At 31.7% G+C, this 16,716-nt stretch overlaps 2 protein-coding genes across 2 annotated transcripts in view; one reads left to right on the top strand and one right to left on the bottom strand.

Moving 5' to 3' along the window:
* Positions 1-970: 970 nt before the first annotated feature.
* Positions 971-9,158, bottom strand: LOC127738642 (optic atrophy 3 protein homolog). The gene is made up of 2 exons (XM_052249965.1): positions 9,001-9,158; positions 971-3,834 (listed from the first exon to the last, which is right to left on the bottom strand). Exons 1-2 carry the CDS (start codon positions 9,125-9,127, stop codon positions 3,467-3,469), a joined length of 495 nt encoding a protein of 164 aa, XP_052105925.1. The 5' UTR covers positions 9,128-9,158; the 3' UTR covers positions 971-3,466.
* Positions 9,159-9,382: 224 nt separating this feature from the next.
* Positions 9,383-16,716, top strand: part of LOC127738641 (synaptotagmin-14-like) — a 35,442-nt gene continuing 28,108 nt past the window's right edge. Inside the window, exons 1-2 of the mRNA XM_052249964.1 lie at positions 9,383-9,529; positions 15,155-15,319. Coding sequence (XP_052105924.1) covers positions 9,520-9,529; positions 15,155-15,319 — 175 coding nt within the window. The 5' untranslated portion in view covers positions 9,383-9,519. The remainder of the gene's footprint in view (positions 9,530-15,154; positions 15,320-16,716) is intronic.

The following is a 16,716-nucleotide window of genomic DNA, read 5'->3' as shown; positions in this document are numbered from 1 at the left end:
TTTATAGACTCTTGGAGTTCTGAAACCAGGGAAAGGATAAGTTCCTTGTTCAAAAAATCTACATGCCAAATATTGTAGATTTACCTCCTATTAGTTACCAAGAAAAAAATCAACTTAATACTATAAGTTTAAATCTTCCACTGTATCATGAAAATGTGATCAAGTTTACATTACAGCTTTCAAATGGTAAACTATCCTTATGAGAACCATATTTTTAGTTAAAATTATTGTTGATATGTATGTTCATGGACAAGCAAAGTAAGCCAGCATGATGGAAAACCATTTCAATTCACATCAGCAGACTTACAAAGCAGTTACTTTTTTTGTGGGAAGGCAAAATACTGGTATCCTCTTATTTCATTTTGATGACAAAATGTAAATATGCTAAAACAGACAATTTATATATATTCACATATTTTTTTTATTAAAACATGTACTGTTTTTACAAAAAGCACACAAAACATTTCAGAAGGTTCTTATTATAAAAACACAGCTGGTACAAAACAATTGATCATTATTGGAACACTTTAAAAGCTTGAAATCTAAAGTATCTCCACCTTTAACATATATTTTATATATATTTCTACAGGCTTCAATTTTGCTAAAGTTTTCAAATTATGCATCAATGATATTAGCTAATTATAGCTAAAATAGAAAAATAGCAAAACAAATTTAGTGACATTTTCAAAAAATATTTTTTTAAAACATTTTATTTTGTGTACACAAAAGAAACAATTTAAAACAAATTTTGCATACAGTGAACAGATTTATAGAAAGTTAGAGTAACTCATGAACAAAACAAACAAATTGCAAACATATAAAATGCCCATTTACATTTGAAAAAATAATAGCTTATAAGGAGGTTGAATAAGAATTGTAGTGTTTCTTATGAAATACTTATATTTTACCCTGAATGAAAATTATGAAAATGAATCATGAAGGCTGAAAAAAATAAAACAAAATGACAAAGCTATTTCAAGCCTCTTTTTTATTACAATTGGTTAAGCTACAATTTTTATTTGCAATTCCAATTTTCCTTCAGTGGCTACTTCCAATTTTTTCAAGATAAACCATGTTATCAAACAAACATTTGTACCTACATATGGATGATGATGACAGTAACAAAGATTGAACAATTGCATTTAAAATATAGTTTTTACTTGTAGAAGAACAAATTTTATATAATTTTTCAACAATTTGTGATGTGTTAGCTGGATTCTTTCTTCCTTTATCACAGTTTGAAGTTTCATAAAATTGTACAAAAAGGTTTTTTTCACTATTTTTTATGCACTTATATGAAAAAAAAACAAAACTAAAGAGTTTCTATTTAAGGAGGTAGAATATTAATGTTATATGTAGAAATCATGCAGTAAATATACTTCATTTACTTTCAACTGCACAAATCATATACTACAATGTAGTATGTCATTGTATATTCAAAATAGGTTAGAACAATTATCTTCCTAAACAATTTTACAAATTTTGCCACAATTTTTGCTGTCTACATTCAAGAGACATTTAAGACCATTTAGTCTGGTAACAGATCAGTTTTGAAGGGATTGCATAAGGGCAATCTGTGTTGAAAGATTGCCTCTGTGGACAGGATTTCCCAAACCAAAACAAACCCAGAATTGTTTGTAGAAAACCTTAGTGACATGATTCCTGATGTTTGATTTACCATTTCTATAAATTTATTTATAGCAGATTACCCTTCAATTTACATTTTATAAGTGCCAATGTTTTCATTTGCAGTACACCTATAATCTTTAATTTATGCAATACATAGTATACAAACTAAATAATTTACAGCAAACCACATTTTTTTTATAGAAAGCATTCCTACATGACATAAAACATTTTTATAAGAAGGCTATAAAACAGGGTGACAGATATCAAGTCTAAAGAATACTTAAGTATTGTTTGGTGTTTCCTTATTGTATATTGTATGCATGCATTCATTATTTCTCAATTAAAAAAAGGAGAAAATTGCTGTTCCAGTAATGATGGACAATATTCCCTTGCTTTTTGCAAAGCATATACATACTGGTATTAGTTTCAAGAAACTTGCAGATAAGGGAGATAATTCTTTATTTTAACAATATCTAAGCACAAAATCTTTCCAGGATCCAGTTGTATTTCTTTGTCACTTGTTTCAGCTTTCACAAATGACTGTACACTGATTGCAATCTGCATTACACTGTTTGAAATATCCAGCATAGGGGATACAGAGTGATGTATGTGAATCCTGGTAATTAAGATTAAATATAAGATTCAATATCAGTCGTTAAAATTACATATTAAATGTAGTGCAGGTAATCATAACAGTGGCGAAACAAAATTCTAATTTAACATATCAAGATTTATGATCAATGAATTTGTTAACAAAAACAAAAGTCACCAGGACTTTATATAATTTAACATTACATACAAATGAACAATCTATATATTCTCATAATCAAAAAATATTGAGGTTCAAAGTTAATCTTACAATGAATCAAAGGACTAGTAAATTGTCAGAAAATACAGGAAGATTTCAATACTTACATACATCTGACTAAAATGGCAGTAAAACATTCAAACACAGTTGTAAAGCTCGGAGGTAAATATAAAAATGTGTTTCTCTTGCAGAAATTTGAAACCACAAATGATTACAAATCATCATAGCATGAAACTAATAAGTAAAGAAACTGTATATTATCTTGGATTTGACATCATTTTCATACATAAATATATTCAAGATTTAAATCTTTAAAAAATAATAAAAAAAAGCTTTACTATGAAATGTATTGTTGTTAACCTCAGTTAAAATACTTCTCTGTTTCTCATTTCTATTGCATATATGTTATAGAACCTGATTATCAAAATGTTTTAACCTCACAAAAAAGTTTGACATTATGCTTAAATTTTCATCACTTCATTCCCATATTAAATACCATCTAAATTACACACTAAGTTTTCTGTTCTTTGATTAAAATAGAATATATATCTTTGTAAATCAATGTTGAAAGTTACATGATGTCAATATTTGATTCCATATTATCTAAACACTCATACATGTAATATGTGTAAGGTTAAGTAAGGCCCTAAAATTATAAATGAATTATATTGTATCACAAAGTAACCTGATTTTAAAGATGAAAACATGTTACTTTCTAAACTCTGATTTCTTTTATCTACATCAGGCATTTTCATCCTCAGTTCATTAAGTTAAAGTTCATGCTGTTCTGTTGTATTACCATATTCATGTATTTGTCTTTGAAGTACTGCTATTTCAAAATTTCTCTCTTCTGCTTTGATCAGATCATATTTGGAGGCCTGTAGAGATTCCATAACCTATTCAGTAACATGATGTTGATATTTGATTCTATGATCTTTAGACACTTATAATAGAAAACTTTGTGAGTACATTTACTATTATTTTAGTATAAACGTAGTTTCTTACATATATTACAATTACCGGTACATATTATCCTGTTTTAAGAGAGGAAAACAATTTGCTTGCTAAACTCTTATTGTTGTCCTCTAATTGATACATTTTTCTTCTCAATTCTTTAATTTCAGTTGCTTGCTGTTCTGTTACAATTCCATAATCATGTATTTTTCTTTGAAGTGTAGCTATTTCAAACTTTCTCTTTTCTTCCTTGATCTGATCATTTTTTGAAGACCTATTGTATTCAGCTAACAAAAGTCCTGCAGAAATTCCATATACTAATGTTTCTCCAAGTAATCTGGTTCCTAAATTTAGAGCTTCATCTTCAGATAATGGTTTCACTCGTAACGGTTTACCAAAACCAAAAAGTTTACTTTGTGAGGTAAAATCACTTAAATGATACCCTGAAAAAATAATTATAATGCAATTAAAAATTTACCTTAATATAGATTTAACTCTTTTAAGGAGTTAAAGTCATGTATGGATTGGAAAAATAATTTTATCTTCTTCAAAATAATGAAAAGTTTAAAGTTTGTATATGTTCCTGACCATTTGTGTATACTCACATGGTATGAGTATATCCTCGTTTGACAAGTCGGACCAGATGAGTATTTAGACCATATAGGGTTTTTTAGAATAAATTCTAACTTCCTTCACAGGTAGACACAGTTGGTCCTCAGAACCAAAATCAGCATAAGTTACTAAATGAAATCCTTTATCTTTGACAAATTGTATATATCTGTTATTTTGCCTTCACAAGAGTCAATTCAAAGCGCCTTATCCTTTCGAACTTTTCAACCGTTAGTGAAACCACAGGCATTATTTGAGGGCATGGACTTTTTTTCCTTTTTCCCGGATGTTTGTATAGATTAGTTGTTTTTTTTAATTTCTACAAATTTCTACTTATTTTCACTTAGTTGATTCTTGTTCCTATTCATATGACCATACAATAAAAGTAGTTTATACATGCTGCCTCTCTATTTTTATTCTCTACATAACAATAGAAAGACAGCACGTTTAAACTGCTGTTATTGTAAAATAAAATAAAACACTCCACTGGGCACAGCTTGAAACGAACGCAGAAGTTTAACCCTGAACAGTTGGGCAAGTATGGACACTACATTCAAGCTTCATACAGCTCTGAATTTGGATTGTGATTAAATACTTGACACAGCATAGGTTTCTGACGCAGGGTGAATGTGGTCAAAGAACAGAAAAATTTGAAATTGGACTTTTACCTATTATGGTCCAATATTCAAAATCTAAAAACACAGTTAGATTCAGCATATCCAAGTACACCAAGAATTTAATTTATTTATTTATTAATGGACAATATTAACTAAGTTTTTAAAAGGGTTCACTTCATCAAAAAATATATATTTATAGCATTCTGAAAATTAAATTATACAGAATAACTAAAAAGCCTACAATGAAGCTCTTCAAAAAATTCACAAAAAAATGAAAAAAAAAAACAATTTCCAAAATATCATTCCTCATTAATACAATGTCATTAAAAAATCTACAAAACTTACCTTTGATTATTTTCAAGATATCTAATAATGAACAGTACTAATTTCAAACTATATTTATACATGATTTCTAAAATTAGAAGTTGACGCTATATCTATTTTTAACTATGAATCTTCTAACAATTTCTATCAATTGTGCAATACAGCTCTGAATATGATTGTGATTATATATCTGACATAGCATAGTTTCTGACAAAGAATGAATGTGGTCTAAGAACTTAAACATTTGAAAATGGACATTTACCTATTATGGTCCAATATCCAAAATCTAAATACATGGTTAGAATCAGCATATCACAGAACCCCAAGAATCTAATTTTTTATGAAATGAAACAAAGTTTAATTTTGGATCCTTTAAATGTCAATGTGGACCAATTTGATAACAGGGCCCAAAAAACTTAAATCTAAATACACGGCTAGATTCAGAATGTTAAACATTTCTTGTTGAAATCAAACAAATTTTGAATTTTGTACTCCGGTTTGGACCAACTTGAAAACTGAGCCCAAAATCAAAAATCTAAATACATGTTTAGATTCAGCATATCAAAGAACCCCTTGAATTGAAATTTTGTTAAATCAAACTAAGTTTAATTTGGGACCCTTTAGACTTTCATATAGACCATTTTGAAAACCGGTCCCAATATAAAAAATCTAATTACACGGTTAGATTCAGCATATCAAAGAACCCCAAGAATTCAATTTTTTTTAAATCAAACAAAGTTTAATTTTGGACCCTTTGGACCTTAATGTGGACAATTTGAAAACAGGCCTCAAAATTAAAAATCTAAATACATGGGTAGATTTGGCATATAAAAGAACACCAATCATTCAATTTTTGATGAAACTAGATATCATTGAGATGGGAGCCATCTCTGTGGGCCCCACTGTGAATAATGTGTATCTTTATCATTGGACATGGGGTTGTCAACTGAAACCAAAGTTTTTGACATTGACCTTTGACCTAGGAAGTTGTACATAAATTATGACACACCCTCTGGTGTTGGTTTATATACATGTCAAGTATAAACTTTGAAATCATAACGGTTCTCAAGATATAGAGTGGACACGAACTTTACCATAGGACATGGGGTTGTGAACTAAAACCAAAGTTTTTGACCTTGACCTTTGACCTAGGAAGTTGTACATACATTATGACACACCCTCTGGTGTTGGTTAATATACATGTCAAGTATAAACTTTGAAATCATAACGGTTCTCAAGATATAGAGCGGACACAATCTTTACCATAGGACATGGGGTTGTCAACTAAAACCAAAGTTTTTGACCTTGACCTTTGACCTAGGAAGTTGTACATACATTATGACACACCCTCTGGTGTTGGTTAATATACATGTCAAGTATAAACTTTGAAATCATAACGTTTCTCTAGATAAAGAGCGGACACAATTTGTTACGGACGGACGGACAGACGGACAGACGGATGGACAGACTGATCACTATAGGGCGTCCGCCATTTGGCGGGGCCCTAATTAAACTAAGTTTAATTTTGGACCCTTTGGCCCCTTTTTTTCCTAAAAAGTTAGGGTCATAACCCCCAAAATCAATGCCAACCTTCCTGTAATGGTATAGAACCTTGATGTACAATTTCATAGGGATCAATAGACTTATACTCAAGTTATTGTCCAGAAACCAGAAAATCCTAGTTTTTTTTTTCCCTTTTCTGCCCTTAGTTCCTAAATGGTTTGGGCAATGACCCCCAAAATCACTCCCAACCTTCCTTTTGAGGTATGGAATTTTGTGGTAAAATTTCATAGAGATCCAAAGACTTATACACAAGTTATTGTCCTGAAACAAGAAAAAATGCTTGCTTTTGGCCCCTTTTTTTTGTCCTTATTTCCTAAACAGTTAAAACAATAACCCCCAAAATCAATCCCAACATTCCTATTATGGTATGGAACCTTTTGCTAACATATCATAAGAGATCCATACACTTATATGTCAAAGTTGACCATAGATGGATTTGGCTATTTTTTAGGTCCTTTTTGGTTGTATACATGTAGCTCTTCAACTGTTTCTGTTCTTTCTCATCCGTGGCTTTCAAATATTTGGCATTGAGCGTTCCTGATGAAGGTAAATCCAGAAAAGCTCTTCGGATGCATGAAATTTATAACATGTTGTTTTTATTGGTTATACTCCAGTAATTGTCTGTGAACCAGAAAATTCTTGTTTTCGGTCCCTAATTACTAAACAGCTTCACCAATAACTCCCAAAATCGATCCCAACCTTCCTATTGCGGTATGGAACCATGTGATAAAATTTTCATAGAGATCCATACACTTATACTGGAGTTATTGTCTGTGAACCAAAATGTCTTAGGATGACAAATGTCTTCGGACGACGATGCAGACATTGCCATAACATAATACCAATACAAAAATGTTGCTGTCGTCTAAAAAATAAGGTACATTGTAGGTAGGTCAGTATATGCATTTTATTTTATTTTTTCATCTCATTTTTTGCGACATGATTTTGAGTCATGCAGTCACTCTTGCCGTGGTCTGAGTTGTCCATGGGCCGAGTTTACCTGTATTTTAATGATTATTTCCCTTGATTATTGGTAGGGATTAAAATGGCGGCAACATGTTCATTTCATCACACGAGTCACAATTTTCCTTATAACAGGTCCAAGTAGTCCAACTACTGTATCACTAGCCAGTCAACACTGAGGTTTTGAGTTCCTATCCCGCACAGGACAGGTGCACTCAACTCCAATCTTAATTGACTAGGATTGTCAGTTTCCCCACAGAAGGTTGGTGGTTCTCTCTGGGCAGTCCGGCTTCCTCCACCAATAAAAACTGACTGCCACGATATAGCACAATAATGTTGAAAGTGGCATTAAAACACCAATCAATCAATCAATTAATCTTTAAAGCAGCTGTCATATTCACGATTGTGAACATTTGGATGCATCAGGCAATTGCTTAAATTCATTGGCAACTCTTTGCTTTTGACACGAGTTCAGTTAATTTTTAACTCTATGGACGAAATAAAATGACTTACAGTTGGCACTCAAATTAGGGTCAGTCGGGTAACCGTAAACAGACATATATTTGTTTATGACCTCAGAGAAGTTGCCATTTCGTTGTGAGAATAATTTAAATACTGTTGACCTACTTGGAAGGCCTGCTACTAATGATTCCAACAAAAGAAATAGTAATATTATACACCATTTTGTAGATAATCGAATGTAGATCTATGACATAACAAGTTTCAGTGCCATAAAAATTTGGGATAGACAACCCCAGAATCGAAATTTCAGGAATGAGTATCATTTCTCAAAAATAAGAGTTGGTACTTGTGTTAAATTGAAGTATATTGGGGTTTTTTTTTCAGAGACAAGTGCATGTGTGACCACATGATGCAATGTACCTAAGTATGTTGTCATTGTTCAAATACTGCATTTAAGGTTCATCATAACAAATGGACAAATATGGCCGTATTTTCACCTCAAAAATTACTCTATGTACAGACTTACCTGTACAGTTTGGAAAGTTTTAAGGCCTGGCATCCACTAGATATATAAAAGTTTAAATTATATTGCATATCAGAAACATGAAATCTTGTTTGGATTATGATGGGCATTTTTTTTCGTTCCTGCAGAAGGTGTTAAAAATAACTAAGTTGGGAAACAATTTTGAGATGCTCCCTCTCAGGTAACAACTGGTTTGTATTGTATTGATTGTCCTTGATTGGCATGGACAATAGATATCTACACATCTATAGGTGAGTTAAAGGTAGGAATTGAGTGGACCATATCAAATGCAACTCAGGTGTTTGTTTATTTTTACATCTTCTGCAGAAAGGAAAAAAAATGCCCATCAAAATCCAAAAACGATTTTATCTTTCTGATATGCAAAATAAATTTAACTTTTATATATCTAGTGGATGCCAGGCCTTAAAACTTTGCAAACTGCACAGGTAAGTCTGTACACAGAGTAGTTTTTGAGGTGAAAATACGGCCATATTTGTCCATTTGTTATGATGAACCTTAATGATTTATGGTTATTTTATAATTCTTACTTTGTGCTAATTTTACAATAATTGAACGAAATTTAGGGTATTGCTTTGCCGATTCACTGATGGTATTTACGACGGGTCTTGTAAACTGTTTGATAAGTAGAGTGGCCAATTTTAATATTGGCAACATGACTTCGTCTGCATGGAGCAACCGGAAGTTTTCATTTATAAATCATTGTTAAAGCAAATACGGAATTCAAAGCGGATATTATTTTCCACTGTTTTAGTTCAAAGTAACAAATTTTGTAACAAAATATTTATGAGGCTATAAATGCAATTATTTCTTAAGCCTATTTACACAATAATAACAAAATGTGCTAGGACTGGTTGTAATTTTCAGAACGGCTTAATCAATCCGAATCCGATCCCTTCCACAGAACAGGAAGACCACTTTACTGGCTGATTAATTTACAATTTTGATAAACAAATTGTTGTTAGTTTGTGCGAACCAAAAGCATGCAACCAACAGTCAAATATTGACAAGTCTGTTAGATATTATTAACATCACAAATTGACTAAAACATGGTGACGTGTAAGTACGCTAAACACGTGCATAAATGATATACAAATTTGAAAAATGTAAACATTAACTAAATTCAAGGATAAACATGTTACTGTACAAATTATATATACAAATGCCTCAATTTTGTAAATGAAATTTAACATAAAGATTCATGTTATGTATGATGGGGAAAAGTGGTTAACAGTCTCTATAAGTTATGTCGTCTTTACTGGAAACCATGTTGCACGTACATGTGACAGAGGAATCCAGGACGACTCGCTCCACTGCCAAATTGCCCCACACCAAATCACCCCACTTTTTTCACCAACTGGCCCCACTTGTGAAAAAGTGTAAAATCCCAATGAATTTACTCCTGCCATCTTGCCCCACGTATGAAAAACTAAAAGGGTAAACTCCCGATGAATAAAGGTCTGCCAACTCGACCCATTTATGAAAAAGAGTAAAATCCTGATAAATAAAGGTCTGCTAACTTTAGACTTGATTGTAGGTAGATGTAAATAGATAGTATGTCAATTTCAATTTAAGCATTGAAAAGAATTATAGATCACTTAAATGATTTTCATATTATTTTCTTATTTGTCCCAACCGCCTCTGTGGTCTCGTGGTAGTGTGTTCGCCTTGAGTGCTGGAGGTCGTAGGTTCGAACTCCAGCCGGGTCAAACTGAAGTCTAAAAAATTGGTATTTGCTGCTTCTCAGCTAAGCACGCAACATTTAGGGGTAAGAGCAAAGACTGGTCGGCGCAGAGTCAAAATAATGTGTCCTTGTAAGGTGATGTGTCTTCCTGCGGACTGTTGTGAACTTGTGAACTAGCATGTTTAAAATTCAGCTCAGCGTGTCGGTCTAGTACAAAGCAGGGTTTATATTCATATTACATTAACATGTTCTCGTCCTGAATATGCATATTAATTTGCAGCTGAACGTTAAGCAGCCATCCATCATCATCATCATCATCATCATTAGGGCCCCGCCAAATGGCGGACTCCCTATAGTGATCAGTCTGTCCATCCGTCTATCCCTCCGTCTGTCCGTCGGTCCGTTACAAATTGTGTCCACTCTATGCCTAGAGAACTGTTACGATTTCAGAGTTTATACTTGACATGTATATTAACCAACACCAGAGGGTGTGTCATAATGTATGTACAACTTCCTAGGTCAAAGGCCAAGGTCAAAAACTTTGGTTTCAGTTGACAACCCCATGTCCTATGGTAAAGATACAAATTTTTTACCACACATTATTCACAGTGGGGCCCACAGAGATGGCACCCATCTCAATGATATCTAGTTTGTCCTAAGAAATTTAAAATCTTTAAATTACTTTCCTTATATAATTCTTTCATCAATTTGTATTTTTTTATATTTTTCATCAATTTACATTATTGGAGCATGGTAAAACAAGGGAAGTAACTCGAAATTTCTATCAAGTGTTTTAAATACACTGTCACGGAATAGAAGTTCCTTCATAATATAAGTTCCAAATGGAAACAATATTCTGGAATATTTCCACTGGAATAAATATTACAGTAAATGTTCCTAACGGAATAAATGGTATAGAATATTTGTTCCAACAGGAACAGATATTATGACATTGTTTATAACAAAGTTTCCAGTGGAACTTCTGTTAGGCGGAACAAATATACGTTGACAACACAGAGCTTTAATTTTATTACATAACTGCAATTAGCCTGAGGTGAAAGAAGTTAATTAATAGTATGTTTGACACCCAATCTGTCAAATGAAGCCATATAATTACATTAGTTCTTTGATTTACAGGTAAGAATTACCCTCATCAGTGATGCAAAAAACGTTATTAGGAATGACATTAATGGTAATGAAAAATAGAAACTGACCAATTTTTCTGGGGTTGAAATTTTGAAGAAAAAAACAAGGATTTGAATTATTATTAATGAGAGGGAGATTCTGACTCCCCCGGAAGAATCACAGATTGGGACAAAATTAAATAGTTATATAAATAACCTGTTTGAGATAAAGATTTATTGTGCAAAAAAAAATGATTTTAGGGAAAATACATACCTGTATTATAATTTGCAAACGATTAAATGAATAGCAACTGCTTTTGGTTAACAACTTTTCTGATCATCGTTTAAATACCAAAATTTTTTGGGAGCTACAACATATTTTCACAGATAAAGATACAGACAGATACCAGATATGAGATTGATCCCTTAGGAAATGGTGGTTTTCATGTTCTGGAAAAGTTGCTTGTATTAATATTGATCAAATCTTAACAAATGCTTTTATCAATATTTTTTGCTAAGATCAAAGATTAAGATTTGTTGACTATGAATTTATATCCTAAACAGTCATTTATTTTAACACATTTAAGTGGCTGGTCCAAATCTGTAAAACAGTTGTATTGTTACTTTTGTATTGTCAAAAGATTTTCCTACCAAAGGTTGGTTGTTCTCTCTCGGCACTCCGGCTTCCTCCACCAATAAAAACTAATGAAATAGCACAATAGTGCTGGAAGTGGCGTTAAACACCTATCAATCTAATGAAATCAATACTGTCAAAGAAAAATTACAATGGTTAACAATGTTCACCTTCATTATGAGCATGCCATTACATTAACTATATTTGTAAGATGATAATGTACATGTAAATCCAAAATTATGCAGGTATCAATTTAGAGTGATTAAAATGTTAATCTGGATTTCGGGATGTTGTGTAACATAAAAAATTGTCAGGGGCGGATCCAGCCATTTGTCCCCATTCAAAAGCATTGATCGTCCAAAAAAAAGGGGGGTTCCAACCTCCGGAACACCCCCCCTTTGGATCCGCCACTGTATGTACCCTGTGAAATATTGTCCTCTGGACTAAATTTCATACAAAGTATTGTCTGCAGACAATATTATATTACATGTATATATATTAAAATACAGTGAAATGCTGTCCAGGGAAATATTTTATAATGAAATGCTATCCATGAAAATTATGAAAAAACAAACCACTACATGTACATAGCAATGCAAACTATGGACTGAGCAATGGGAATCTTGCCAAAACCCAGGGGTGATCTCAGGTACTCATGAAAATTTAGCGACCTTCTCCAATTGTTACACCAGTAGTATTACTCCTACAAAATATGTTGATTAGTTGCATGTATATCAGATTATCAAGTGATTAAGCATCATACAATAGCAGATGGTAATTCAAGATATCATTGTCCAAAATATTACTTTCAATAACCTCCCTTTAATGAGAAAATTTTACGACAATCAATCCATAGAATATTGTCTCAATATAGACAAAATATAACTTAAAATAAACTTGCTTTAAGGAGACAATTTTCATTACTATCTATCTATAAGATATTGTCTACCTATAGAGTCTTTTTAACTGGCAAAATTCATATGGAAAATTGTCCTTCTGTGGAAGGGGACAAAATATAATGGTAGATAATCATGAAATTTTGTCCTGTGGATATTTTTCCATCAGACATGTCAGACAATATTTTGCTTCATACAAATGTTCGAAGGCACAACATTTCTGCGAAAGATACCATATTCTTGTTGAAAACTTCAGAAAAATGGGACAAATGGTTTTAAAATAATTCAAAAACAAAATACAATCATTGTTATTTTGTATATACATGTACACGTAGTATAATGTGGGATATTCAATGAAAAAAAATGTTTTGCTGCTCACAACAAAACTGCTTTAATAAGTAACCTTTTTAAAACATGTAAATTAATATGTTGTACATTAGTAATTTTAACAGAAATATTTTTTTTTTCAGCTGTTTTGCATTTATTAGGTAAACTGTTTTTTCTACAGTTTTTTTTGAGAGTTGTTATTCCTTCATTTGTACTTGACTTGACTTGACTGTCACATGGAGGCTAAACTTTTCAGTTAAGCACTTTTTACATTCAACAATTTTTTTTTTAATGAACAAGAAAAATAATTTGTGATCTATTGACATGGTAGAGAAAACAAAAGTTTTGAGGTAGAATGAGCATACACTTACATATCTATGCTTGATTTTCTCTGGCCTCATGTCTGAAGGTACATGTAGTTTGTGCATGGAAGAAGGTAAAATAAAAGTATTTTCTAAATAGAAAATAATTATTAGACAAAAACTTTGTGTTTCTCTTTATAAGTAAAAATGAATATGGCAAATGGTCTGCTAGAGCATAAACACTTCAAATAAAATTATACAAATCAACAGGTAAGTTTGACAAAAAAAAAAATTTTTTCCCGACATGTTTGTTTTTACCAGACTTGAGACTGTGTTTTTTTGTTTTATTTTGTGTTGTTTCTAATATTTTTTTATTTCCAAAGAAAACAATTCGTTGGCATGCTAGTTAAAATGTTTAAAACAAAACTGACTTTAATTAATCATGCAGTGTATAACAAAGAGGTGGGGCCAATTTTTCCCTGTACCTGTATTTGTCTCTCACTGAGGCAGAATCAGAAAGTTGTTTAAACCAATAATTTGAATTGAATATTTGAGTTTATATAACAATTATGATTTAATGGCGTGTTCAGAAATACAACTAAATATGGTGAAAATATTAAACTACACATAAGAATTTATGATACTGTGACTTTTGGTAAGGATTGAAGTAATTTTATAAAATGACCCTAATTTTAGATAAATTCAGGGAAAATTAGCCCTACCTCTTTGATCTATTCAGGACACCATTTTGCATTTCCAGTCTAAGTAATTATGTGTAAAAGTCTTGATGAGATTTTACAAATTCACTTCATTTTATCAAGATTTCTGATATTTATGGAAGAGGATTAATCTTGAAAAAGAAATATTTGTTTTTACTTATATCAATCACTTTGTTTATATTTCCAATTTAAAAGACTGTTGTTTTTATAATGTATGAAATATAATTAAGTTTGGTGATGTAAAAATTTAATTTCCAAAATCTTAAAGGGGCACTAGCTACGAGGTATATAAAAAATTTAAAATATGATTTTTTTTTGTTCAGTCATTAATGAAAGTGAAATAGTGAAATAATAATTCGCTTTTAGCAGCCAGTATGGTTCAATTTTGTCAAAATAAACTAAGAAACATCGATGATTAATTATTCACTTGCAAGTGAAAAATCAACCTCATTGAATCTCTATTCATGTGACCTTCAATTTAACCCCTTAGCTAGAGATGGATTACGCATGAATTATGCGTGTTCAGTTATTAAAAGGAAAAGAATGTCAACATTGAACATGAAACAAAGGTAAATCATTTGATTGACTGATTCGATCCACAAAAACTCATTCTTATACAGGTAAAAACGATAACTTATTTTTTTAACCTATAACATGAAATCAAACAGACATAGAAAAATCCAATTGCAGGAGGTCGCTATCTATTTATATTTATGTTTATGTTTCTATTGTGTTATGTGACTGTCGTCAGTTTTCAGAGGTCATCTTGATAGTTAATTAGATGGCGTCTAGACTTAATTTCTGATATATATTATCTAGTATATGCATTGTTAACTGTTTATTTCAGACTTTTTGTAATTTGGATATGTGTTTTATTTGTTATAAATCAAATATGAGATTTGAGTCAAATCGGTGAACATGATTTTGACAGCTAGTGCCCCTTTAAAGCAAAAGAGGATCCATAGATTTTTTATTGTAAAATTTTTCTTTGTTTTCAGTACCAACAGAAGCAGTAGCTTTCCTTGGTGCTGTAGGATCATTTCTGATTGTTTTGATCATCTTCTTTATGTACCTGAACAAACTGTTCTGCTTCCAGAATTGTGGAGGATTTCCATGTATTGATCAACCTCCAAAGAAAAAGCAATCAAGTAAAGACAAACTAGGTATGTTTCTCACACTTTTTATTAGAACTTAAGCTGTAGCTAATCCAGACTAAATCTTGATTATTTTTTTATCAATAAATTTGGAGGTTTCTGACAACGTGATTGTCTGTAGTGAAAATACTAATATTGTTTTCTGTATTAAACATATAAAAGCCAATAGGGGACTGGTTCTTTCTTATTTAAAAACCTTGTTCAGATTTCACATTAAGAATTGCCAGTAATGAAAATATTTAGACTTGAATTATATGAGCCGAACACTCAAATCTTAGTATATATATGTTTATTATTGACAAAGAGAATTAATATTTTGTGAAAAGAAAGAGTTTTTCACTTAATGTTGGCATATGGTCGTGATAATTACAGATTGAATTTCAGTGAATTAACTCCATGTAAACACTGAATATATGGTACAGTGTAGTATGAATTAACTACAAACGAATGATGAACAGAGCTGCCTCAGTCGTCTGTTGGTAGCATGCTCACTTTGATTGTTAGAGTTAAACTACTGTATCACTAGCCTGTCTAACACTGAGGTTTTGAGTTCAAATCCCGCACGTGGCAGATGGGCTAGACTCCAGTCTTAATTGACTAGGATTGTTAGTTTTCATACAGAAGGCTGGTGGTCCTTTTCTGGCACTCCGGTTTCATCTAATAAAAAAAACTGACAGCCACGAAATAGAACAATAGTGCTGAAAATGGTGTTAAACACCAATCAACCAATCAGTTGATTGTGTAAGGTTGTGGGTTTCATCCACAAATGCTTAGCCAAACCAACCAAACTCATAATGAAGGATCTGCTGCTTTTCCACTTAGCAAATTATTTAGTAGTTGGGACAACTAAAGTTTGGGTGAGTTATAGAAACAAATTTACAGGTAAGGTGACATTTCATCCAGTAGACTGTTGTCTTGTGATCTAGCACTAGGGCATTAGTTCTGGACTCATAAAATCTGTTTGGACTCATCTTTTTCAAAACTGGTGAGTCCAAAGATGCATGAAGACTGTGAAATCGACTGAGTACATATGTGTGTTATTATTTTATAACAAAACTTTAAAAAATAATCTGAATTTGATGTCATTTACTTGCTCTATTTTGTTATGGGGACTGAAATAATGAATCATAAAGCAATAGAATTTTATCTTCTCACTGTTGGACTTGCCATGACCAAAAATGTTGAGTCCATGGACTAGCTTTCAAAAATCCTTAGTGAGAACTCTGCTTGCATGTTACATTATGTTAATCTACTTCAGAGCAGACTATATTAAGTGAAATTACATGTCATTGTCTTCAAAATGCATGTTATATATGCTAATAGATATTAAATGCCAATAATTTAATCAATAAAATGAATGAAGCACTATAATTCACTCGCAGAATTTTCAAATGGATGGTGATATC

This window comes from Mytilus californianus, unplaced genomic scaffold (genome assembly GCF_021869535.1).
Source record: "Mytilus californianus isolate M0D057914Y unplaced genomic scaffold, xbMytCali1.0.p SCAF_4, whole genome shotgun sequence".
Lineage (NCBI taxonomy): Eukaryota > Metazoa > Mollusca > Bivalvia > Mytilida > Mytilidae > Mytilus > Mytilus californianus.
Note: the sequence above shows the minus strand (reverse complement) of the source record. Positions and strands in the feature narration are given on the sequence as shown.

What these genes read in the sequence shown, in the direction of transcription:
- LOC127738642 (XM_052249965.1), bottom strand. Translation starts at nt 9,127, where the DNA reads ATGTTGCCAATATTAAAATTGGCCACTCTACTTATCAAACAGTTTACA. An exon ending in TATTGTAAAATTAGCACAAA is followed by an intron (nt 3,835 to 9,000) that starts GTAAGAATTATA and finishes TTATTTTTTCAG; the next exon opens with GGTATCATTTAAGTGATTTT.